The sequence below is a fragment of the Gordionus sp. m RMFG-2023 genome, chromosome 1, assembly GCF_954871325.1.
Source record: "Gordionus sp. m RMFG-2023 chromosome 1, tfGorSpeb1-WG-v2, whole genome shotgun sequence".
NCBI lineage: Eukaryota > Metazoa > Nematomorpha > Gordioida > Chordodea > Parachordodidae > Gordionus > Gordionus sp. m RMFG-2023.
In genome coordinates, this window is record NC_088775.1 from 75515261 (window position 1) to 75541968 (window position 26708).

The 26708-nt window shown below is 26.9% G+C and overlaps 2 protein-coding genes across 6 annotated transcripts in view; one reads left to right on the top strand and one right to left on the bottom strand.

Moving 5' to 3' along the window:
* LOC135931667 (acylamino-acid-releasing enzyme-like) overlaps positions 1-13693 on the top strand; it is a 31035-nt gene extending 17342 nt beyond the window's left edge. The window contains exons 13-19 of one of the 5 annotated variants that reach the window (XM_065468925.1): positions 1306-1394; positions 2519-2635; positions 8114-8162; positions 8755-8785; positions 11759-11921; positions 12467-12573; positions 13535-13693. In XM_065468925.1, coding sequence (XP_065324997.1) covers positions 1306-1394; positions 2519-2635; positions 8114-8162; positions 8755-8785; positions 11759-11921; positions 12467-12573; positions 13535-13628 — 650 coding nt within the window. In that variant the 3' untranslated portion in view covers positions 13629-13693. Of the gene's footprint in view, positions 1-1305; positions 1395-2518; positions 2636-8113; positions 8181-8754; positions 8789-11758; positions 11922-12466; positions 12574-13534 lie in introns of those variants that run through there. The other 4 variants (XM_065468930.1, XM_065468927.1, XM_065468929.1 and 1 more) reach the window with 4 other exon arrangements.
* On the bottom strand, positions 13595-21794 carry LOC135931669 (F-box only protein 8-like). Its single transcript, XM_065468934.1, has 5 exons — positions 21198-21794; positions 21022-21157; positions 20863-20981; positions 15078-15340; positions 13595-14167 (listed from the first exon to the last, which is right to left on the bottom strand). The coding sequence occupies exons 1-5, from the start codon at positions 21773-21775 to the stop codon at positions 13881-13883; spliced, it is 1383 nt and encodes a 460-aa protein (XP_065325006.1). The 5' UTR covers positions 21776-21794; the 3' UTR covers positions 13595-13880.
* Between the last annotated feature and the right edge of the window lie 4914 nt (positions 21795-26708).

Consider the following 26708-nt stretch of genomic DNA (forward strand, 5'->3'; position numbering starts at 1 on the left):
CAATTTTTTACAATCGCTACCATCCGTTCAGTCTGCCCATTCGAGCTAGGATGATATGGTAGAGCCATTATATGTCTCACATTTATTTTAAAGCAAAAATTCTTTAATACGGCACTTACAAAGGCCGACCCTTCATCAGACACCATAATCCTCGGAATCCCAAATTTTAAAATATTTTCTTGTAATGTCTTATCACTATTCCTATAGTTAAACCATGCACATCTTCAAACTTAATCCACTTAGAAGACGAATCTACGCTCAGAATAAACTTTTTTACCTCCCATTCAAATCTACATGTACCCTTTCCCACCGTCTCTAGTATTTGGCAAAATATCACCTTTTCCCTATCGGGGCATGCTGGACCAGGCATAGCAAACCTCACAACTTTTTCCCAAATTATTAATTTCTCATTCATTCCTGGCCACCATACATATTCCCTTTCACATTGCTTTTTTTCTAGCTATTCCTTGATGACCCGCATATAACATATTTAAAACCCTTTCTCTTATAATCGTCATGGTATGAGAGCTCTATTCCCTCTAATGAGACAATCTTCAATTATTATTAATTCAGCCTCTATATTTTATTCTTTTTATCATTCCAAGGTTTCTTCCTGTTAACCATAATTTTACCAAAGCCAATTCCCTGTCTTTCAACGTATATTCTTGTATCTCTTTCCACGTAATAGGACTAGCCTTTAAACCTCACGATAATATGGCCAGGAATGTAGGTTCATGTAGATTTCTTTAAATGGAAAGGAAAAAAAGATTATTCTGAGCGTAGATTTATTTTCTAAGTGGATTCAGTTTGAAAAGGTGCATGGTTTAACCACAGGAATAGTGATAAGACATTGCAAGAAAATATTTTCTAAATTTGGGATTTCAAGGATTATGGTGTCTGATGGAGGACCAGCCTTTGTAAAGCCGTATTCGAGAATTTTGCTTTAAAACAATAATAATAGATTCTAAATAGTTAAAAATTTGGAATATTTCTTGCTTATCCAAAATCAGTAAAGCAATATTGATAATAATATTAATGGAGCTAAGGAATATATACTTATGCCAATTATTTTTTTTAAACATCACAAAAATGTGGAAAACAATAGGATATAAAATATTCCCTATTTTTAGCGGGTTTTGTTTTGACGATTTAGAACGGGATTGAGAGTAGGGAGAGGAAGATTTATTCAGATGGTTAAAGTAGAAACATTTGAGAGTAATGGATATTATTGCAAATAAGTTCGCTAAGAATTCGATGAAAATATATTTTTCAAATAAAATTCTAAATATTTTATTATATCACAAGTCAATTACACAGGCTCAAGCGGATATGGAGACTATGGCATCTTCAGTTTGTTAGGTCATATTGGAACTAAAGATGTTATGGATGTTCAAGTTTTATAGTTTTCTTGGTTTTTTGTTAAATATATTATTTTTTTTCATGCAAAGGGTTATTAATTTCTAAAGACTTACAGACTCAGCCGTAAATGCAATGTTTTTTAAAAATCAGGCTGATTTGATCGTTTACTTATGTCGGATTCTTAACTGGAGGAAAGCGGGTTTTTCTGATGGGGGCCCTGTGGTATTTTAGTCGTGGGGTTGTGTTATTAATGTTCATTTTATTTAAATGTTTTTAATTGCCATTTATCGCCTGAAATGTGTTATTTTTTTATTATCTATTAATCGTTAGTAATTGTTTCGTGATAGAAGATTAAATATTAATTGTTTATCATATATATTTTTTGTTTTAATTTGTAATTCTATAAAAATTTTATTTTCTATTATTATTGTTATTTGAACAAAAACAGTGAAAATAAATCATTATCCTAGTTTCCTTACAATTTTTTTTTTGTATTTTGCTTGGTCTATAATTTTTTTGTAAAAAAAGTTTTCTTTTCTTTTTGCTATAACATAAAGCTATTTTTAAAAAATTACAAATTAAAATAAAAACTATATATTTATTAATAATCAACAACTAAATATTTAATCTTCTATCACGACACAATTACTAACGAAGCAAATAATAAAATAAAATGAACATTGATTTATACAATTCCAAGACTAAAATACCATACACGCGATTTTTTTAAAAAAAATACAAATCCTGCATGGCCTCTAATTGGGTAAATCTGCAGAGTGATTATTAATTTTTAGAGTTAAAAAATATCAAATTATTGATTTGCCTGAAGAAAATGCTAGAAAATTTTAAAGAAATTTTTTAATTTTACCAGAAAAAAAAGTATTATTTTATGTAATTCTGCTGGATTTTTCTTGCATCTACCAGTTGACTCCTTCATTTCTGATCGTCCCTTCTTTCCTCTTTATGTATTTTATATTAATGTTTTTTATCACAATTTACACTTCTATATTTGGTTTATTAATCGATTTACACTTTGTAAATTCTTTCTAATATATACTTTTATATAGATAGTTTTGCCATTTTTTATTATTATTAATTAAATACTATTTTTATATTTATGCTATTTTAGCTTATTTTAAAAAAAATATATAATCCTAAGTTCGCGACTTTCCATATCTTAAAAAAATATCATTCCTTGATTGATCCAACTAGAATCCATGCCTACGGTGGTTCACACGGAGGATATGTTGTGTTACATTTAGCTGCTCAATTTCCAGTTTTAAATTTATAATATTAATTGATATTTATTAAAAAATTAAGTTTATATCATCATAACGATATTTCATATCTCATACAATTTCCCCACACAACTCTACAACTAGAATAAATAAATTTACCTATAAGAAATTGAGAATTTTATTGGCCAGCAAAATATTTATCTAAAAAAAAAACTCTTTGGAGGATAATAACATTATTGCCATGAAATATATTCAAGCATTAAGGTTTTTCCTATTTTAAATTTGAGTATAAATTATTTAACCATTTATTATTAACAAAAAAATAATATCCCAACTCTATCATTCCAGATTTTAGCTATTATATAGCTAATGCTGGTGTTAAAATATTTATTTAAATTATCATACTTTTTTTTATGTAGAATATAAATTTAAATCTTCAAAGAAAAATAGTATTATTCTTAAGATTTATATTTTCACCGTAATGAGAATTTGATAACAATTATTATTTTGCGTACAGAAATAATGATTGTTCTGTCCGAGAAATTTTAAATAACTGTCAAATCCATGTTTTCCAGTTAACATATTCAAAAGTGAAAACAAAGAATACTAATATCTTGTTATTAAAAAAATACTTAAAGACTTAATAATAATAAATCCTCAAGCAAATGCTAGAGAATTAAATTACCAAATATTTAACTTTACCCAAAAGCATTGCCAACATATGCTTCAATTAGTTCTACGATTAAGAGATCATTACATATAAATAAGCCTCCCACCCATCCCAAGAAATTGTTTTTAAAATTGATGAGAAATCATTTTATCTAAGAAGCATTAATAATACTCATGTTTTCCACAATCTTATTCTTCAATATAATGGCTGGTCTCCTTTCACTTTAAAAAGAATTTTCACCTATTTTATTAAAATACAAACTAACCCTGCACCAGAGTTGTTAAAGTAGCGCGCTACTAAGCGCGCTATCTTTTTTGGTAGCTATAGCTAATAGCCGCTACTTTTTTTTAAATTATTTAATTTTTTAGCGCGCTACTTTTTTTAAAAGTAGCTAAGTAGCGCGCTACTTCGCTACTTTTAAAAAATATAATGAATGTAAGTATAAACATGAAAATTTAAATATAATATCATAATTAATTATAATTTTTATAATTTATTATTTAATTTTGAAATTTAAATATATTTTTAATTTATATTTTCAATCTGTGTTAATAATCTAAAATGGCATCGCCCATGGATAACCAAATCCTTGAAAATGATTCAGACATGGAAGATTCAATAGAAGAAAATGTACTTAATAGCTCTAATAACGATTTCCCATTCCCTAGATTTGAAAAATTTTTTAAAATAAATATTAAAACAAAAACTGGATTCAAATTCCTGTGCTTAAAATGTAAAAAAAAATATCATCAAATCAATCGAGTAGCTATAACCTGAAGAAACACCTAAAGGCAAATTGTTATTTTTACATTATAATATTATTTATTTTATTAGACTTGCTATAAGGAAATAGAGAAACATATAAAAAAAATTTGGTATAGGAGAATCTTCATTCAAAAAGACAAATACTATCCAAACCAAATTAACTGATAATAAATATGCCAATATTTCAAAAAAATTGGCTGATAAAGTAATTGTTGATTATATTATTGACACAGTTCAGCCATTGTCCTTGGTTGCGATAGGCTAATGGCGAAGCTGAATAATCTTACTCCAACAAACATAGATTGCCGAGTATCTACCACGAAGACATCCTCAAATAATTTTTTTGAAATTAAAGATGATTTAATAGAAAATCCAATTGATCTTTTTTTTCAATCAAAAAATATTGAAATGAATATTTTTGATAATTTTTCATATATTAAAAATTTATATATAAAATTAAATACCCCCTTGCCCTCAAGTGCTAGTGTCGAGAGATTATTTAGTAAAGCAAAGCTTATACTTTCTGATCGTCGCTCTAGACTTGGGGATGATAATATTGAAATGATATTATTAAAATGCAACAAATTAAAATAAATATTTATTTATATTGCTTATTTTTTTATAATCTAAACTAACTATATTTTTATATTTATAAATGTTGATTTTTATATATTATTTATTATACATTTACATTATAAGCAAAAAAAAAATTTGTTTCATTTTTTTCTAAATTTTTTTTTATAAAAAGTAGCTAATAGCGCGCTATTTTTTTGACAAATAGCGAAGGCCGTAGCGCGCTACTTTTTTTGACAAATAGCTATAGCGGTAGCGCGCTACTTTTAAAAATAGCGTTTAACAACTCTGCCCTGCACCATATATTTATTCTCTTATTTAAATAAATTAACAAATTTGCTATTTTGGAATATGACCTTCAGGCGCGTACGCAGGAATTTGGTGTGAAGGGGGGGGGGGATTAAAATTTTTTAAAACAAAATCATTGTTATTTAAAAATATCAAGCATAAATTTTTTTGGACTAATAACTATTTTTAATACAGAATTTTAAATTAATGTGAATTATAAAAAATAAATTTATAAACCGGCATATAGAAAACTATAAAATAAATGTGAATTAAAAAAATCGGCATATGAAAAACTATTAAATATTAAGTGAATATAACCAGCATATAAAATCACTATAAAATAAATGACCCTAAATAGAAATTTAAATTTTTTGAGCCTTTAAAATTTATATATAAAGTATAAAAATTTAAATGTTGGAAATATAAATTATTACAAAAGTTTCTTAGGAATAATTGTATTTTGTATGTAATAACTTAAAAAGTATTAATGAAAAAATATAATTAAAATATAAATCGCACAAAAAATATTATTAAGAAGCATATTAAAAATTTATAATGTAAAATCCAATATTCATTGGGATTGGGTTAATTTTTCAATTATCTCATCTGTGCTTGGCGTCAAATGCCTATGAATATTCAAAAGGGCTAAACTATTCAATATATTGTCAGAAGTTGTACTTCTTAGGTATGTTTTTATTCTTCTTAAAGAAGAGAATGTTCTCTCATTAGTTGCAATACTAATGTGAAGAGTTGCTAATATATATATAATAATTTTAATACATTGGGAAAATAATCTTAAAGATGTTTGAAATGATGCAAAGCATCCATAGCATTTTTTGGGACTATATAAACCATAGTTAATCTTTTATACTATAGTTGGCATTCAACTAATAAGGCATCATAAGAAACTTTAACATCTTCATGAAAAAAATCTGATAAATATTTTATTTTTTTTCTATTACTATCTGAAAAAGGTTGGAAAGGCTTTTGTGGAAGTAATATCTGCAGACTGCTAAGTGCTGCCTGATGAATTAAAACCCGTTCTATTTGGGTTATAAATGTATCTAATAGAGGGATAAAGACATTTATTTTATAATACTCTTCTACTGACCCTATATTAATGTTAGGACGATGAGCTTGCCTCGCTGCAAGTCGAGGGAACAAATGTTAAACTCGTATAGCTCTGCTTTTGACTCAAAAATAACATATAAAATATGAAATTCTTCAACAACATTAACCCTAATTTCCCTGAGTTCTAATAAAATGCTCTCCGCTATTCTCATCGTCTCAATCAAGTCAATGTTATGTTTTTGAAAATACATAAAATAGTTCTATAATATATATTTTAATGAGAAAAAGTATAAATATTGAATCCATTGATTTGCTTGCTTCAGGCAATTGTGATATTTCAGTAAGAGCATTAATAATCGACTCTTCTAACTCTATAAAAGCTGTTACTGCTTGATGGCAAAGACTCCATCTCGTTGGACAAGCTTTTTGCAATGTCTTTCTCCTTGTCGGACAAGGAATCTCCTAATGCTTTAAATTTTATAAGACCACGAAAATTACCTTCATTATCATTATTATTGAAATTCAAGCTTCCTGAATCCAAATGGCCACGTAATTCTAGGTCCTGCAATCCACAATATGAATGGCCTCAATAGTTAGCTTGATCTTACATCCATTTTCTTTTGTTATTTTAATCATATTTTTGTCAATATGTGATAAAATGGGAATCATTTCCCCACAATTAATTTGAAGAAATAATAGGTTCACCGCGTTTGTAATAATTTGTTTTTTGATGATTGTCAAAGATTTCTCCGGCATCTTTGTACTTGTTGACTTACAATAAGCTTCATTGTCTCGGATAGAGAATTCTAGCCATAACCATCTAGTAAAATAGCTGTTTTAAAATTTTAACTTTCAATTAGCACATAAAGTTTGTGGATATTGAAATTTGAGGGGTGGAGTAAAATCTATTATTAAATAAAATATTTATCATAGGTATCTTTAATACCTTTTTAAGATGCTTATGTCTTACTTCTAGGCTAATTATAAAATGTTATAAAATTATTTGTACTTTTTTGCTTTTCTATAAAATGATTAGGATTTCATCATAATATGTTTAAAAAAATTCTTTTGTCCATAATTATTATTTGACTAGAAATTTGAAAATAATAGATAAATATTACGCCAAGAAAAACTTGAAATCGAAATTAATTGATAAAATAACTTAGTAAATGAATGTAATTAAATATATACTTAAAAAGAAAGAGAATAGAATAAATATTATAAAATACAACTTAATATAAACAATAATATTTTTGAAAAATTTATCCGGCATCTGCATTTTTTTGGCTTGGGGGGGGGCATTTGTCCCCCTGCCTTCCCCCGCTGCTTACGCGCCTGATGACTTGATATGTAAAAATTATTATGTACTCTTAAATTTTTAATATATAAAAATATGCTGTCAGAGTTTTTAAATAGATTACTTGTAAGTTGTAGGTTGTTGTGATTAGCAATTATGGTATTTGGGATATTTGAATTATGAATGATGTAATAATATATAAACAATAATATAAATCCTTATGTTTAAGCTAATTCATTACTTTTTTCTTATTGATTATAATAAATTTCATAAAACAATATTATGAATACTTAGTTTTAAAGTAATTCACATGTTTTTTTCTTATTACTTGTAATAAATTTCAAATTATGTTATAATAAATGCCATATATTATGTGAAATAGTCGGGATAGCATATTTGAATTTATTGTATTGAATCGTGTAAAAAAATACTATGATTTTGGTGGCAAAATTTTTGAAATTATACTTTTTTTTATAAGCGTAGTGATATTTTTTAATATATTTATAGGTCTGAGTTAAACCCAAATCAAGCAAAAAATATCTTAATTACCATTACTTGAGGTGATAAGATTGACTTAACCCTAAAAAATATTTCCAACCTTATCAATAAAAAATTTGAATATATTATTTTTAAAATTTTCGAAAACAAAATATTTGCATAAATTTGAAAAAAAGGAGTTTGAAACATTGAATCGCTAAAGGGACTGAAATCTGAATATCTTTTTTTGAATGCTTAAGAATATAGATCTTAACCACATTTCATAAAATATACACTTTTTTTGTCTAAATAATATTTTTTTTTTAAATTTTTTAAGTTGATTTTTAAATTATTATATTTATTTATATTATTTAGAATATTTACAAATCGATTTCCTGCCGAAATCCCGTGGTTAATATTCCAGGTTAAAAAAAAAATCAGAGTAAGCTTTATTTTTTATTTTATCCTTTTAAGTAAGTTAAAATATGTGTTTAACTTTGAAACATTATATTATGCGAAGGCTATAAATGTTCCTCCCCCATCTTTTTCTTTCTTTCTAAACAAGCGATGCCGATTCTTTATATTATACCTTTTTCATTGATCTTTTTAAATATACCCGTTCATCCTTGACACGTCATAACGGACATATGACCTTCTCTAACTATACTATTATTTTATTTGATGTATAATGAAATTGATTTTGTGTTTTCCTGCCTTATTAGCTCTTTAATATCAAATCAAAACATTTAAAAAATGGTTTAATATTTATAATATTTATAGTAAATTTATAATTATCCTAATTTGAAACAAAAAATAACGCTACAAATTTGATTTGATCCAACCTTATATATTCCACCTTCTTTGTTCCCTATATTTTTCTTCTTTATACAATCATTGAATTTTATTTATTTAATAGTAACGAGCTAATAAAAGAAAATAACAGAATCCATTAAATTACATGCCAATATATTACTAATCTATATAACTTTTTGAAAATATTAAAACATAATATTCAGTTATGGCATCGATATCGGATATTCCAGAATGGTATTTTAAACAAAATAATATTTTATTGGCTAAAAAAGTTATTTTTTATGATATACCTAGCAGAATAAATTTTAAAATTTTTGCCTAATTTATACAAATTTTTATCAAAATATTTGATGGTTAGCTATAATTTGTAAGGCGGAGTAAATTTAAAAAAAATAACCTGCGAAATAGGTTTTATGAAAATAATATATGGGTTGAGTAATTTGTAAAAAAAATCAACCTAACGTTATAAAACTCATGAATATTAAGCGGTACTCCGATGCAAGCATGGCGATATGGTACAATCTCACTATATCGTTATCCCATGCCTTAAAAGCCTGGGATTTTCCTTTTAGGGAAAGTTAAATCATTCACTTAAAATAAAACTCCCGAATATTATATATATTCGAAAACCTCTCTCCTTTCAATAGCTTATCTCTGTAAACATTATGACAGCAGCTTCAGTGGCGTAGACATGGGAGGAGGTGGTATTTAAGGGTATCATAAGATTCAAAATATCTTGAATCGGAGAAAGAGAAACCTTAATATATTCAGACCAAATTGACTTTTGATAATTAGAAATTCGATATTTAATTTGGATGGAAAAGGAGTACCAATAAAATTTAATTTAACGTTTTATTTTTTTAAAAAAGTTTATTTTTATACCTTTTTTTATAATTAATCGTTGACTTTGTATACATTTTTTTATGATTAATTTGAATGTACAAAATATACAAAAGTATTAAAAAAACTATACAAGGTTAAATATATTTTTTAAAGTAGAAACTTTTAAACAAATTATTTTAAGGTAAAAGAATAATTTGACTATTTAATAGGAATCAGCCTAAGGCTTAATTTTTATTTCACTTATAACTGGTTTTTATTGGCTGAAAGACTAATTGAACTAGTAAGTCATGCATTACATTTTGTTCGTTGCTTTTATAATTTTCCTCCTTATATGATGCCGTTGGCCATTTTTTTTATTTTGCCAAAAATGTTTTTCTTTAAACATCTATCAAATGGGTTAAAGCAGTAAAGTAGTATAAAATACGCACTAATTATTGATATAAATTTTTGAAATAATGCTTCCATATGTTTGGCTAACTTTAAGCTTAAACGTGATATCTTAGCTAGTTTTTGGTTTTACTTTTTTAATGGTTGGCGAAACTGATTAAAGAATTAATATGGCACTTATATTAACACAAACCAGATAGTTCGAACTTCTATATTCTCCGTTCTGTCATAAAGTCACTATTGAGATTTTTTTATTTTTTATGAATAATTCTTTTCCACTTTAAACCAACTACCAAAGAGAGTAAATCAATAAAATGTACTAATAAAGCCCTAATTAGTGATTTAGTAGAAGTTTCAGAATTAGTGTTCCCAAAAGCTTGGCTCACTTCACGCTTATAGACTGGCATCATAGTTTTCATTTTGTTTATATTCCTTATTGTGATTCTCATATTTGGTGAGGAATTGAAAGTACTAGCCAGGCATTAAATATTAGCGCACGTCGGTTATATAGTTTTTTATATTTTCCATTTAAGCACGATATCTATTTTGGCAATTTTCTCTATGCTATCTACCAAACATTAAATTAATATTACAATTATGATCTAAACATGATAAAATTACTGAATAAATGCTTTACTTTAATCTTAAGGTTTACCAAAATTTTGTTAATAATTTTTCCCTTTATACCCGCTACTATACTGGTTAAAGTCAGACATAATAAAGCACAAGTCATTGCCATATTTTAGAATAAGGGTTGTTCAGCCAACTTTAACGGAGATTATACATAGACCACCGCAACAATATATAAGTATTTTTTATAGTAGGGACCCGGCCGCTCAAAAATATTTTTAACACCCCCCCCCCCTTTTCCCATTGAAAAATCCTGGTGATGCCACTTAGCATTTGACTGCAAAGATAGGAATTGATTATCCCGTTGACGATTTTCATGGCACTCTAAATCGAACGATCACTTCCTACTAGGAAGAAGGATTTAAATGGACGGTGATAGCTCGTTTTCTGTAATAATTACGAATTTGTTTTACAAACCTTTAAGTTTTATATATTGAATTAAAAATAAAAGAAATTATTTTTATGTTCTTACTCATGTCTATTATATATCAAGATAATACACAACACATACAGTTATCGAAGTGACAAATATAAATGAGAACCTTTTTCTCAGTTCCGTATGATAATGTAAATTATCATTTCATATGTATTTCCTCCACAGTATTAGGACAGTAGCATATTAGTAGCAATAATTCACCCAAAATTTAAGCTTAATTGACTTTATATCAATCTGCCGCAAAATCTGTTGGTAAAAGAAAAAATGCTAATCCACTTGGAAAATCTGCAGGATCAACCAAATGCAGATGCTTGGATTAAATTGATACTTTCTTTCGGGAAAATTATTGGCTAAATGCGTTTTCTCAATTTTTTTTATTCGAATGATGATTCAATTAATATTTTTAATACTTATGTAAATTTTAAAGAAATATTTATTTAAACCTTTAGGAGCACTTGTTTTGTAATACTGAACATGTTCTTAATGAAAGACGTGAATATTTAAATAATAATCTAGAAATTTTTTTATTATTAAAAGCTAATTGAAATACTATATTATTCTATTACAATAAATTTACACTATATTTAATTTATTGTTATATTAGTTAATTGTATCGAGTATAAATTATCTTTAGAAATTTATAATATAAGAAAAGAATCATGATCTTATTTTTAAAAAATACGATCCTAGATTTCAATCTTTTTTTGAAAAGATCGGGATAAGCCTGTATATCTAAAATACTTTTATATAAAGAATCTGTATCTCGATAGTTTTTTAAGAACGTGCTCAACTCTGGATATTATTATCAGTATTTGAACATTTATGATGATATATAAGAAATATTCCCAATTTTTAGTCATTAAGAATTTACTATCCCCTTCCTTCAAGATCTAATATGCTTTTTTTTCAAGGAGCTATGTCGAAAGTGGCTACGAATATCAAATAAAATTACCCAATGTATCTAATCAAGAGAATATTAATGAACAAATGGATATCGCAAAACCAAATGTTGAAAATAAGTTGCTTTCGCTATCAAGAATGTACGAGCTTTCGCCCATATCGCAAGTTGACAAGGTACTAGACATTCAATTTTTTGCATAATATCTTTCACAGCTTGTTAGACAAATATATTATAAATTAGTCATTTTGGGTATTTGACAAATAATCTTGTTCGACTATTTCAATATTCTCTTGAGCTACACACCTGACTGATAAATTAGGGCCCTACATAGGACCTCTAAATTCCTTTTTTATATGTGAATAGGTTCGGTCTGGTTCCTTGTAGTACTCTAAAAATCATATTTCAAATATCTTTCTTTAAAATTTTTTTTTATTTAACACTATAAAGTTATTAATTTTTTTATCTCACTTACAAATCAAATATAGTGTTGTTAAACGGCTAGATTTAAGCCGATTTTAAAAAATGGCTAGAAAAATTTTATGCTAGCCTGAATATTTACTCATAAATGGCATAAAGGTTTGGGCATCTACTAGCGAAATCTCGAGGCTTAGGCAGTATTTTTTGTCTAAAATAATGAGTTAGTCGTTTTTAAAAATCGGCTCAAATAAGAACCATTTAATAACATAATCAAATACAACACATTTTAATTAATAATTAGATAAAATGTCCAATTCTATTCTTGCTGGGAGAACAAGACTTACGTGTTCCTTATATTCAGGGTATTCAAATGTACAGAGAATTGAAAAGCAATGGAATTAACACCAGGTAATATTTTAGCATCTCGGATCTAAATAGGTAAAGTGGGAGGTATAGGCTTGACTATATTTAAAAAGCTAATGATAACTTAAAGGAATCAATTAGGCAAATAAAAAAACCTTAATGAATTATAGAAGAAAAGGCAAAATATATATTTATTTTTCAAAAATATAAAAAATATCGATATTTGGACCGGCTCAACTCATCGCTAAAATTTTTATATAAATTTTTAGAAAAGAAAAAAAATTATTTTATAAGATAGATTTGACAGGTGGTGTCAGCTAAAAATGTAGAAATAAAGAAATTAAGTTAATTTTTTTTAAAATGTAAATAAAATTCGACCTGAATCGTTAAATATTTTTCATGATTTCCTCTTTAAAATAAGATCTCTAAATCATTTAACCGAATTGAGCGAGATTATAAATATGTGCAAAGTTTGCAATTCTTTAAAAATGGAATAAATTATATTTAACACTAAAGAAGAAAAAAAATATATTTATAAATTTTCTTTTGCTGTACACTTTTTTTTCTTTAAATTGCAGTCGATAGATTTAAAACCAAAAAAAATTATTGTTTGCATCTTTTTATGGTAATCATATTAGTCAACCCTATAAATCGAAAAAAAATGTACCGAATACTCACTTAATGCAGAAATATGAGTTACTTCTAATTCAGTAGCAATAATTATTTTTTTACGTTCCGCTATTTAAAATGACTTCCTATTTTTTAAATAAAAATCGTTGGGACTTTACTAATACCGTTTAGGAATTAACAATTTTGCTCAGTTTTATTAGCAGCACTCCACCTTTTCCTTAAAACTTTAAATTATAATCATGAAGTAGTGATAAGGCATAAAATATAATCTCGATAAAATTATCAAATTTGAAACTTTTTTAACCCAAAATTTAAGGATTTTCTACCCATTTAACATTTATATTATTCATATTAATATAAAATCTCTTTTCTTTAGAGTTTACCTTTATCCCGATGGGCATAAGCTAGACAAGCCAAAATCCGATTTTGATGCATTTATTCGTAGCATTTTATGGTTTAAACAATCATAATTAATTATATTAATAAATTTTTTTTAAATTGACAATACAAAAAAATTTCATGTATTTAAAAATAACGAATAAATTATATTACATCGAAATAAAATGATTATTATACAATATACATGATTTATTTACATAATATTTTTTGTGTCATTTGGGTCATTGTTCAAAAATCTGTTTTTGAATATGAATCTGTGACTGAAAATCTTTTAAGGTCGTTCTAGTATAACCACGTAAACTTTAAGTTCTTACGATTCTTTTTTAAAACATTAATGCGCCGTTTATGTATATATCGTCGTACAAATTTCCTAGCCATCCTTCGAAATCACTCGTAACACTTATATTCGTCGTTTGTCCAGTAAAATTTCTGTTTGTATGGAGGAGGACCGTATTATTTTGATTAAAATTTCGCGAATTTTGGCTATTTTTAACTATCGCATGTTTTATGTTTTTTATAAATTCTCGCTTAGACATTTTGTTTTTGACGTGAGGGCTGTAGAGATCGACCGAAAGCATTATTAAGGAGAAGCATATCATGAATATTTCGTCTTGATTTATATTAAAAAAATAAGTAAGTTTATTATAATAAAAGTTTAAGGCTGTGTTTTAATGATATTTTTTAAAATATCTTATAACACTGAAGCTAATCATTTTCGAACTCATACCTTTTAGGCATTGCCTAATGAGAACAAAATGTGGCAAATCGAGAATTAAAATTTAAAAAAAAGAATAAATTAAATCGGTATATGATGGAAATAAAAGTAAAATGGCATTACATTTATTTTGTATTTCTTCTGTTGTTGAATTGTTTGATAATATAAAGAAAATTTTTGTATAAATCAATTGGGAATACATTTAGAAGAAGAAAAAATTATTCCGAATTTGAATAAAATTATTTTTTATCAATATTTCATTTACGAGAATGCAAATTAAATCAAGCATTTTTTTAAAAAAAACTTTACATTTATATTATTTGACTATAAATTATTCGATTTTTAAATTTAAAAACAAAAACAGTTGTAACAAAAGTATTATGAAGAGGAAATGGTATCGGAAAATGTAAATAAGGATAGGTTAATCAGGATTGGTTATTCCGGGAGCTGATTTCCAAGGTCACAGACTAGTTCTGATTGCGGTCCCAAAAAAACTGAAGTTTCTCTTTAATTTAAAAAAATCATTTCTAAAAAATGGATTTTTATAGGCCCGAACAGAAGACGGGACTAGCCTGCGATCTTGATTAAGATCTGTATTGACAACGAACCATTGGCCTTCACTATTCATGTAGATCCGATTATTTACATTTTCTAATCTATACTTTAAAACTTTTTAAATCGGCTGCTGGTTCAGTCGATTTCAAGGAGTGCATTTCTCCAGTAAATTCAATAATATTTATCATCACTTTTATAAGATTAATAGCAAAACCAACCTAGGAATAAAACTTAAAAAAATTTTTTTTACCAGTATCAATATTAAATCTTTGCAAGAGGGAGCGATTGTGTGGCAAATATATGGAAGCGAATGTTTCTATTATTAGTTTCAAAAAATTGTCGTTTATATTGTTATTCAGTATGTCTTCGTTCGCATTATCAGGTGGTACATAATGATGATTATGGAAAACTTTTATCATAGGTTTGACTGCTTTAAACAAGTTTCTGAGGGCCGTAGAGAGAATTTTATCATGGTAATTTTGCAGATTCATGTAACAATTAAATATGTCTCTTCTGAAATTTAATGCAATGGGAGAGATATATATAGAAAAATATACCTTTAAATTATACCTATGAAAATATGAATTAAATTAGTGTTGTCAAAGTAACTAGTTATATATTTTGGAAAACTAGTTTTTAAAATTCATCCAGGATTCTATTATCCCAAGCCCGTTTTTCCCCAACTTTCAGTTGGAAGCATTTTGTCTTAAATAATAATCGTTACTATTGATTTAACACTAGTGAAAAAATAGAATTATTTATAAAAAAAATACTTATTTTAAAATAATATTCATTTTGGGGGAGGGACGAGAGAGTGTAACGATATCAATTTTTATTCGCCAGAAACATACAGAAGTCTTAGGCTCAGTCCGATTTGAATTTTCTTATTTTCAAGCCAAATTTATTATAAAATTTAGCTTGGCCCAGGTGATTTTTTTTTAATTTTTAGGATGAAAAAATTTTAAAATCATTTCATAGCTTGGTTCAATGTCATTTTACATGATTTTCATTAATATTTTGTTAAATTATTTCAACGGGAAATTGAAAAAACATAAAACGCAAATAATGTTTTAATGATCCGATCTGTAATTTGTGTTTTATTTTAATTTACAAAAAAATTCAAGCCCAATTTTTATAAAAAAAAAAATTGCGGAAGTAAGGCTTGATTAATTTTTTTAAATTGGGGTGGGTACAGGCTTTAAATTTTTAGAAAAAAAACACGAACCATGCTCGGGTTTAAAAAATTCTATAAAATACAGTTAATAAAGTTTTCACTTTTAAAAAATTGATGATGACACTCATGATGGAGATTTTGGCAAGAAAAGAGTGTCGTCGATTCTTGGAAATATAAAAGGTAGAATGTTCGGATGGGTGTAAAAACTTTAAATATATTTCTTCCGGCTAGTGTTGTTAAACGGCGTGTTTTGAGCCACGGCTAACTCAACAGTTCATCCAGAAAAATATTACCCAAGCCTGAAGATTTTGCACATAGAAGGAACAAAGGTTTAGACATATATCGAAATCTTGAGACTTAAGCAATATTTTTCTGGCTAAAATATTGAGTTAGGCGTTTAAATCGGCTCAAAACGAGTCGTTTAACAACACTACTTCCTGCTTTTGATTTTTCCATAAAACAAAGACTAACTAACCACCAATTAGAATCAAACGCACGTTATATAACCTACTTTCATCATTATATGATAAACATTCTATAGTACTTTTTAATGTTGTTAATTAGTAATATTTGTAGTGGAGGAAATTGACTAAAAACTTTAGCAACTAAATTAGTCGATTAATTTGTTAGACTAATTTAGTATGCTTATAATTTTGTTTATCTTAATTTTGAATTTTTTTATTTTTAGCGCCTGGCTAGCACCAAATTTAATTATAATAAGAATAAATAATTTTATTCTTAATAGACTAATTTAGTGGCTAAAAATTTAGTCGAGTTTTTCGACTATAACTATTAGTTAGTCAACTAAATTTAATCGATTAACGACACTTGTGCTTTTTATTGAATTCGAATGCATTTTACTTCTAAATTGATGTAGATCTATCGGAATCACGGTATGAATTTTCTGTGTTCCTGGTATGGATCTAGTTTTTGAAAATCTTTATCTTCGTTATCATAATTTTTTTTGGGTCATATATTCAAAATATATGCTATTAACATTATCTTTAGTGAATTCGTACAATTCATATGATGTTATTTTCTCTGAGTAAAATCTTTGTAAACTTGCTCTAACGGTTAATGTTTTAACAGTGCCACCAATCCCAACACAAACACTTTTCCCGTGTGATGTATCAGAAAAATGTAGTAGTGAACCAAGTTCGTTTTTTTGAAAAAAAAATGATGAACGGCGTTCCTTTTATTTTTGACGAACTTTGAACGTGAACGCGTTCCCTTTTTATGACGAACGCGTACGAATTAACGTTCGTTCAATTTTACTTTTTATTCTTACTTATTTAAAAAATTTAATATTAATCTGAATTTTTTAAGAAAAATATTTTATAATAAACTGTTTTTTCTTTTTATCACATTTCAATTCTTTTTAGTACGCCATTATTAGTTTATTAATTTAAATTATTTTTTATATTTTAATTTAATAGATTAGCATAACATAACATGGATATTATTATTTCATCATCTGATTCAAATTCAGATGAATTAACATTACCATGGCCCAAATATAATAAATATTTTACAGTAAGATCATATATTGAAGGAATTAATTCAATATTTACCGAATGTATGTGGCCAAAAAGTATTATATCAGTTTCAATTTAAAACGACATTTGATTGTAATATTAATTATTTTATTTTATAAAATAATAATTAATTTTGAATAAAAAATGCATTTGGGTTATTTGACCCCAACAATAACGATAGTTACTTTAAAATTAAAAAAAATTAGTGGCCTAAAAGATGGTCAATACCATTGGTAGAAGCAGTTTTAAATATGATTAATAAAAGGTATTAAACCTTTCACTATCATATTAATTAAATATATTTTATTTTTTTTAAAGATTTGAACATATATATGAAGATCAATATGTTCTTTCTGCAATTATACATCTAATATTCAAGCTTGGCCATGGATAAACTTCCATAGAACCCACTTATAACGTTATTGAAAAAATGCATTAATAACCCTAGAAATTATAATGCAAGAATTATAATTTCGAAGTTTCCTTTTTTTTGACGACGAATTAAAGAATGGATTGGAGGAGGATAACTTATATTTTTTTGAAGCAAAGGACAAAACAAATGTTTTTAATAATTCTCCACGTTATAAGAGTTGTTTATTAAGTATAATACTGCAATCCCCTTATCTGCCCTTGTGCGTTTTAATATAGCTAATGCCGTATTAACTGGCAAGCGTTCCTGTCTAACAGATAAAAATTTTGAAAAATTGTTATTAAAAATTAATAAGAAAATTTTTATAAATAAAATTATCTTTTTATTCGCTATATTATATTGTATTTATAATTAATCCATCTCATGATGGCATAAAATTTTTACGGTTTTTATACTGTGCAGCGGATCCAACAATAATAATAAAAAAATTTATTTGGCATGCAAAGTTTATTAATTAAAAATTTACCAATGGAAATAAAGTACTGCTATTGTGTTATGTGGCAAAAAATCGGATATTATTACGTAATTTAGGCAACTGTAAGATTATCTTTATAATAAATGATAAAAGGGTGAACAGTGGATTGAACCCTATTCCAATGATAACTATGTACTTCATCCTGAAGTATAATGCTATAGTTTTCTGAAAAATCCATAAAATTAAATATCCTTCGTCTAAGTTCAATTTTAGATAGTTTTGATACGATTGTTGCGCTGAAATAAAAGAATGGAAGATTCCATTTTTTCAAAAAAGGCATTGATAAATTCATCTTCTGACTTGGTGATTGTTCATTCTTTGTATGCTATAAATTTGATGTCTTTAGAACGAAACATTATTCCTATATTCGCATAAGTTTTAACCCTAGACAATTATGACATTTGCCCATATAACAGGATTTGGAGCGGATTACAAATTATTAAGGGTAAAATATATTTGTATGTTTTAAAGGGCAAAATATCATATTCGGTTAAATTGGGTAAATTTGATCCAATGATCATTAATTTAAAATCTTGGTGGTAGCTGCAAACACATACATTATGTCCACAAACCTCCAACGAGTATACAATTTTTTGGGTGAATGCTTGCAAATTCCCGATAAAAAATATCGGGAAATTCCTGCTAATTAATATATTTACCTTTGATATTAAGAATAATTAGAATTTATTAGTTTTTAAACCATGAAATTAATTAAAAAATGAATTAATATAGTATGTGTTATAGAATGATTAATCAATTTTAAAATTTATTTATTTTATTGATTGAAACAGTCATTTATTGTTATTTTTATTTACAAGTAGAGTTATGCCAATATTAAGTAAAAAAATCGGCTTTAGAAATCAGATCCAATATTTTTATTGTTTTGGGTTATTTTAAGATGATAATATTTTTATTTTTTACATAATTTTATAATAATAATATTTTAATATTTGTAATGTTTTATCAAATTATTTTAATATCTGTAATGTTTTAAATATCAAATTATTTTAAAAAATAGAGTAGCGAAAATTTGATATTATTTTTGACGCCATATATGAAATAGACAAGAATTCATATATTCAAGAACTCTAAACTTGGTTGAATATATTTTATTAATATTCATTAAATTTTTATTATATGGGCAAATAATTTTATAATAAATTATAAATTTGAATGTCTTTTATCGATAGACAATTTATCTAATTGATTGAAACTCCCGTTTCACTTACAAGATGAATAATGCTTTAATTTATATGAGGAAAACCAATAAAACAGATTAATATAATATCTTAATCAAGATTTTGAAAATAAAGCTGGCCGAGTCCCAGACCTATTTTTTTTATAAATATAAAGGAAGAGTTTAGTAATGTCTACTAAATTTTTTATAAAAATTGAAGGTCGTATTATTTCCAAAAAATCATTTTTAGTTTTTATATATCAAATAAAATGGCCAGAGAAAAATCAAAATAATTTTTTTATCTAGAAGTATAATCTTTGTACGTAATTTTGATATTAAATATGTTTACAATTGATAATGGTAAAAATATATCGTTTTTGCCACTTTTAACCTTAATATCTCCAAAAATATAAATGTTATGAAGCTAAAATTTTGGCTATTCATCACACTAACCTTTTTTGCTAACCAAATTTTAAAAAAATAGAAGGGGGTCAGCCGAATCGTGATTGATTTGTCATGGACCTAGAGCAAATAAATTGTAGTTTAGTTCCTTTCATTAATTTATTATTATGAAATTATTAATAAAATAAAATATGATTATAAATACAATCATAAAATAATCCAAAACAATAAAAAACAAATGTTTTTTTAAAAAAAGTTAAAAACGTGAAAAATCAGTGCTTTATCAATTTTAAATATTGGCATAGCCCTAACTCAGGTTAATGTTTTATTATTTTAAACATGATTTTATTGTTATTTTTAAAACTGTTTTTGGAAAGGATTCATATTTCAGACTATAAAATAAAATGGTTGTAAAATTTGATCAAAAATTTTAATGCATAGTTTTCAGTACATTTTTTTTTCCAGAGATCACAAATCTTGAAGATCTTTTATTTTTAAAAACTAATTTTAACATTTTCATCTTGAAGAGTTTAACATGATTCTGCTTTTATTTTATTAAATTAGTGTTCAGGGAGGATTTATAATTTACAGGAATTTCTATTTTAGTCAGTTCATGTCCATGAGAAATTCTTATAATGGAATACGTTGAATTTCCTTTTAAAATCAAATAATGGGAAATTCTTATAATGGAATATGTTCAATTTCCTTTTAAATCAAATACAAATGAGTTTCTGATCTATATTAAATGAATAATAGTTTAAATAAATTACCAGTTATTTGAATAAATAATGTAATTATGCAAAAAAATTGGCTATGATAAACTTAAATATAACTAAAAAAACCTTTGATTAAAATATAGTCCCAATTGATGCCGATCTATCACATGTGTGCCATTGAAAAAGCATGCTATATTGTTAGGGTTATTGTTTATAAGTTCATATTTTAGCATGTATGATAAACCCTTTTTAGAAATAAATAATATTTCTTAATAACATTTTTACCAAATCATAATCTGCATTGAAAGTTAATGTGACTTCATCTAACAATAGATACAAATGTTTATAGGATGTGTTATCTTCATTTTCAGACAAATTTCCTTTGTATAGCTCACAATGTTTCCAAGTATTTTTGCATAAGCTTTAAAAATATATAATTCCAATTAATAGTAAAGAAAAACTTCATCCATAGATAGTTATCGTTAGCTAAGGAATTCCATACACAAGAAGCTAAACATAAATCTGTTGCATTTAGTTTTGAGAGAATAGTTAAACTAATTTCTGATGGAAAATAATTTAGGTCTAAATTATTATTAGAATTTAATAACAATTGATGAATTTCATTAAATTCTGGATTAAACTCCGTTTTAACTGATGACAAATGGATTTGTTTAACTGATGACAAATGGATTTGTTTTACATGTTTTGATAACAAATAATAAAAATATTTTAAAATACAATGTTGAGAATATATTGCTTCATCTGAATTAAAATACTGAGTGAGATTAAGTTGTTCAATTATATAAGAGAATGCATGGTAAATTGGTATAAATGGTTGAATCTCTTTAAGGTTTGAAGTTTCATTGTGAGAGAGCTTATCAGTTTTGTTATATTCCGATTTTGTGAGATATTTGTTAACTCTCTTTATATTGTGCAAATTGTGCCCAGTTTTAATTTCATCATATTTCAAATTGATTAACTTATTATTATATTGGTCATATGAATTAGCAAAGTTATTTAGCACTATTGTTTGACCCATAAAGTTACTTTTTGATATGCCAAAGATTAGCGAATGTATGCTAAAATGACATGCATAATTATATATTCCTGGATGGTGGATATTCAGCAAGGGCTCCCATGTTATTTTTCTCTCGAAAACGTGAATTTTTCTTTTATGGTAATTTATATGAGGCTTTTCACCTCATATCCCTCAATTTCCCTCGGTTGCAAGGCCTTCAGATCGATATAGTTTCTCTACTTATCATATTTAACCCTTCAATACTCTGGTGGGGTATATGAAACCCCAGGCATGCTAGAAATGATACTTCATAAAAACGGTTAAATATTATGATCTGGATTCTTCATTAGCTTTATCAAATATAACTTAGAATCTATATTCCAAATTTCATATATTTTGGTTGTATAGTTTTTAAGATATAAGCATTTTGCTGATTGGAGTTTGTGAGACCCCACCAGAGTAAATTTGTAATTTTTAAAGAAATTTTTTTTTAAAAAAATTTTTTAAATTATAAATATATACTACTATATTATAAAATTTATCAAAACAAAATTTATATATCTTATATTTTCAATGAGATATATGAAAAAAAAACGTAAAGATTTTCTCTCGTGGAGTTATTTTATTTTTCACCAGCTGACTCATTTCTCAAATTATTTTTATCATTTATGATGAATAATGATTTTTGCAAATTCTGAAACTAAATATATAATTATTTAAGATGCAATATCATTTTATTTGAGGTGATTATGACAACATAATTAGTAGTGAGGATGAAGATTTTATATATGATAGTCATCATGATACACAATCTGAATTAGATGAAGAAGAAATGTTAGTTGAAGAAGCTTACTAAAAGAAAAAAGGATCTTCTTAATCAAAGAATAAGAACTCATCAACAAAATTTAGTTATTCATCTGCCAGGAGTAAAAGAATAAGTGAAAGAAGCTGACACTCCTTAAAAATGTTTTGACTTGTTCATAATAAAAAAAATGATTGAAGTGATTATTTAACATATTAATGAAAAAATTAAAATTATATGTTAAAACTATAATGACATATATGAAAGTTCTACTAAAGAAGTTGATGTAACCCAATTCAAGACATTATTAGTGTTGTAGTCAATGATATATATATATATATCATTGGTTGTAGTATTTTTGTTATATATTTATATATATATAATGATATATATGAAATGTCAATCAAAAGTGATCTTTTGAATTAGTTTGTTTTTGGTTAGAGGATGAATGTAAAAACGGAAGATCACATGTTCTTTTGTTAAGGGAACATGTCCTTTTGTTGAGGGATTTTTATATGGATTTCTGAAGCGTAGTGTGTATTGTTAATATGTAAATATGAGTATATATTATACATTTTTTTAAATTATGATGGTATAAATATGAATTTTGGAATAAATATAGATTTTGATATAAATTTGAACTTAAATAATTAGGAAATCTTTATTTATCTGGAATTTTTAAACCTAACCATCAAAATAAAAAAAACAAAATATTTTTTTTCAAATATGTAAAATAAATTTATGTTTAGAACACATTAATGTTTTATATAAAATGTTTTGCATGTCAAATTTAACATATTTCAATGTTCTATATTTTTTTTTGTTTTAATGTATTAGTGTATTTTTTTTTATATTGAAGAATAAAGATCCATATTATAAATTACCATGATTATATGATAGATAAGTTATTTTTTTTAATTAATATTTAAAATTTAAAAAAGTTAGCTTTTTTTAGAAAATTTTGGCACAAATTATAATTATCCTCATCTTCGTTAATCTATGCTTAAGAAATAAAATAAATAAATATTTTATCAAGTTTAAGGTTAGTTCTATCTTATGTCCAAATATTAAATAAAAATAATGAATGTAACTGGAGATATATACATTTGAAATTCGGGTCTATTAAACCACACCCGAGTACTAACGTCATTTTTTTCACCGGAGTATTGAAGGGTTAATATGTTATATTTAATGTAACAAGATTTTTAAGACGATATTAAATTAAATATTTTTGAATTGATTTATTATTAACAACTATTATGATGTGTTATTCTCTCAAGTTTATAAATATAGCTTAATATTAATTATTATATTTTATGGATGATTTTAAATAAGGTTATAAAGATTTTGCATCGGTGTTATGCAGATAGGCTGAAAACTATATTCATGAATAAATATAATTTTGATTAATCAAAATTTCATCCGATGAAGATAAATATAATCTGTTTCATTCTTTTCGTCAATCAAGTAGTTAAATTCTCTCTGATGACGCGTTTGAATGTGAGGAAAATATAAAATTGCCTATTTTCTCTATTAAAGGAGAGCGCGTTTATATTTAAAAATAAATCCATTCATTTTTCCTGCACGTTCATGTGATTGTTTTCGGATAATTTATCTTCGTATTCGTAATACAAATGTGAATATTTCTCAAATTTGGAAGTTATAAATAATAGTAATTTTTTGAATTCATCAAATGTGCGTCTTTTCTAATGTCATAGGGGTAAGATATTTCCCTATTAGTTATAATTCGAGGTGGACGCGGGCCGTGAAATGTGTCACGGAGTGAGTGTGAATGAATTTTAAATTATTAAGCTTGACAGGCCTTCCCATAACTTTTCCCGGGCGCGTGAATCACGGAAATTTTAATTTTTAAAATTGTTTTTTTTATTACGCGCAATAATCTGGTTTGTTAACCTTAGCGCATTGATTTGTTTTTGGATTGTATGACTCATAATGAGTCATGTTATTCGGATTTTTAAGAATTATTTTTTATTTATCGTATTTTCATCTATAAATAGCCGTTTTCTGCAGATTAAGGGAGTTAGTTTTCTTATTTTGAATTAATAAAATTAAATTATTCATGATGGTCTCGGATTTATTCTCAATGGCACAACAGCAATAGTTGGTGCCGTGATCAAAAAAAAAGTAAGTTTTTATTTATTTATATATTTTTTTTAGGTAAAAAATAAAAAAGGAAAAACTTAACGTTTGTTAAGGGCACAGTGAATTAACTGTAGTATTGAATTGTATATTTTTAAGTCACAGGGGTTCTGTGGAATATATTTTTTTTAAATTCAGTAAAGTACCGTGGTTGTTGTTAAAGTCACAGGGGTCTGTGGAATACTTCCTTTTGGAAATTCGTTAGAGTACCGTGGTTGTTGTTAAAGTCACAGGGGTTACGTGGAATATTTTTTTGTGTTTGGAAATTTGGTGGAGTACCACGTTTATTAACAGTGATAGAAAAAAATTGTAAAGTGGTTCACCGTTGAGTTTAAGAGGATTAAAAATGGTTATATAGTGTTAGTAAAGTTAATTATTAACTTTTAGGAGTATTAAAATACAGGGGCAAACGTTGTTGATTGAAGAACAAAACGTGGATGAGGATAGGTATGGAAAGGTTACGTGGTTGTCCGTGCAGGAAATGTTGCAAGGATGGGCGATAATGAGGATTTAAAATGGAGTGAGGATGGAAAATGGGAATATATAGAGGTCGTGGAGAGTTGACAAAATCGTTTAGGACGGAAGGTCAGAGGAATATGAATACTGTGTGTTTCAAATGTGATATAAAAGGGCACAGCGCAGTAGATTGTAGGGATATTAAATGTTTTGAGTGTGACCACAGTGGTCATACTTCCACGTTGTGTCCTTGTAAGCATAACAGTAAAGGGTGGCGGTGAGAATGGGCCATGATGTTTGAGGGGTTGGGTGAGAAGTACCAGCGTGTGATAGGGAAGTTTTTTTGTTTGTTTGGAGGAAATGGCCTAATGAAAAAGTTGCCCAATGTGTTTTGGGGGGCGGTTGAGAAAAATGGCTCAAAGGGTTTTGGGGGTCGATTGAGAAAAATGGCTTAATGTGTGTTGGAGGCCGGTTGAGGAAAATTGCCAATATGTCGTATGGAGGGTAGTTACGGTCTGGAAGTGAGATAGAAGGGCAGTGAAGGACCCAAGGGAACATGATAATTGTTATTTTTTTCATAATTATTAATTTTTATAGGAATATATTCTTGCTAAAGTCAAATTTTTAATCTCCTCGAAAATTAACTTAATCTTATAGTCGAATTATGTATTTTATTTTATAAAATATTATATAGTTTATATTTTATTGAAGGCTTTATTTTTGTAAGATAAGGAGTCACGTTGTCAGGGTTCAATTTCAACATCCGCTACAAAACGGGATCATCAAATATGAATGCCGATGCACTTTCCCGACTACCGCTCCCCGAAATTGACCATCAAGACGAAAACGAAATAAACTAAATTATCCAAACACAAATTAAAGCTCTACCCCTTACCCGAGATGAAATTGAAGCCAAAACCATGCAAGACCCTGAATTAACCCAAATCAAAGAGAACATTCTCAACGGCTGGCCCCCAAATGTAACAAACAACGAACTAAAAAATTTTTGGAATATAAAAAAACGAATTGTCGATAGACGGTGAGATAGTTGTCCGTGGAACCCGATTAATCATTGCGCAATCTTTATGTCCCGCGATATTACAAGAAATTCACAGGGGACATCCAGGAATTGTAGGAATGAAAGAAACTGCCAGGATGTATGTCTGGTGGCCCCATTTAAACCTGGACATCAAAACAATCAATGAAACGTGCGACCATTGTCAGCAGTTCAAATAAAACTCTCCCCGAGTACTATTCCATAAATAGCCCACCGCCCACTCAGTCGGAGAAATGGTGCACGTCGACCTGGCAGGCCCCCTACAAAACGTGCTTTAGCTAATTCTGGTGGATGCTTTTTCCAAATGGCCAGAAATAACCCGCCTGAATAGCACAACCACCCTTGACCTCCTAACCGCTTTGGAATGCATTTATACTCACCTAGGATACCCACGAAACCTCATAACGGACAATGGACCCCAATTTGTCAGCCACGAATTTAACCAATTTTGTGACCACCTGAAATAACGCATATTCGTA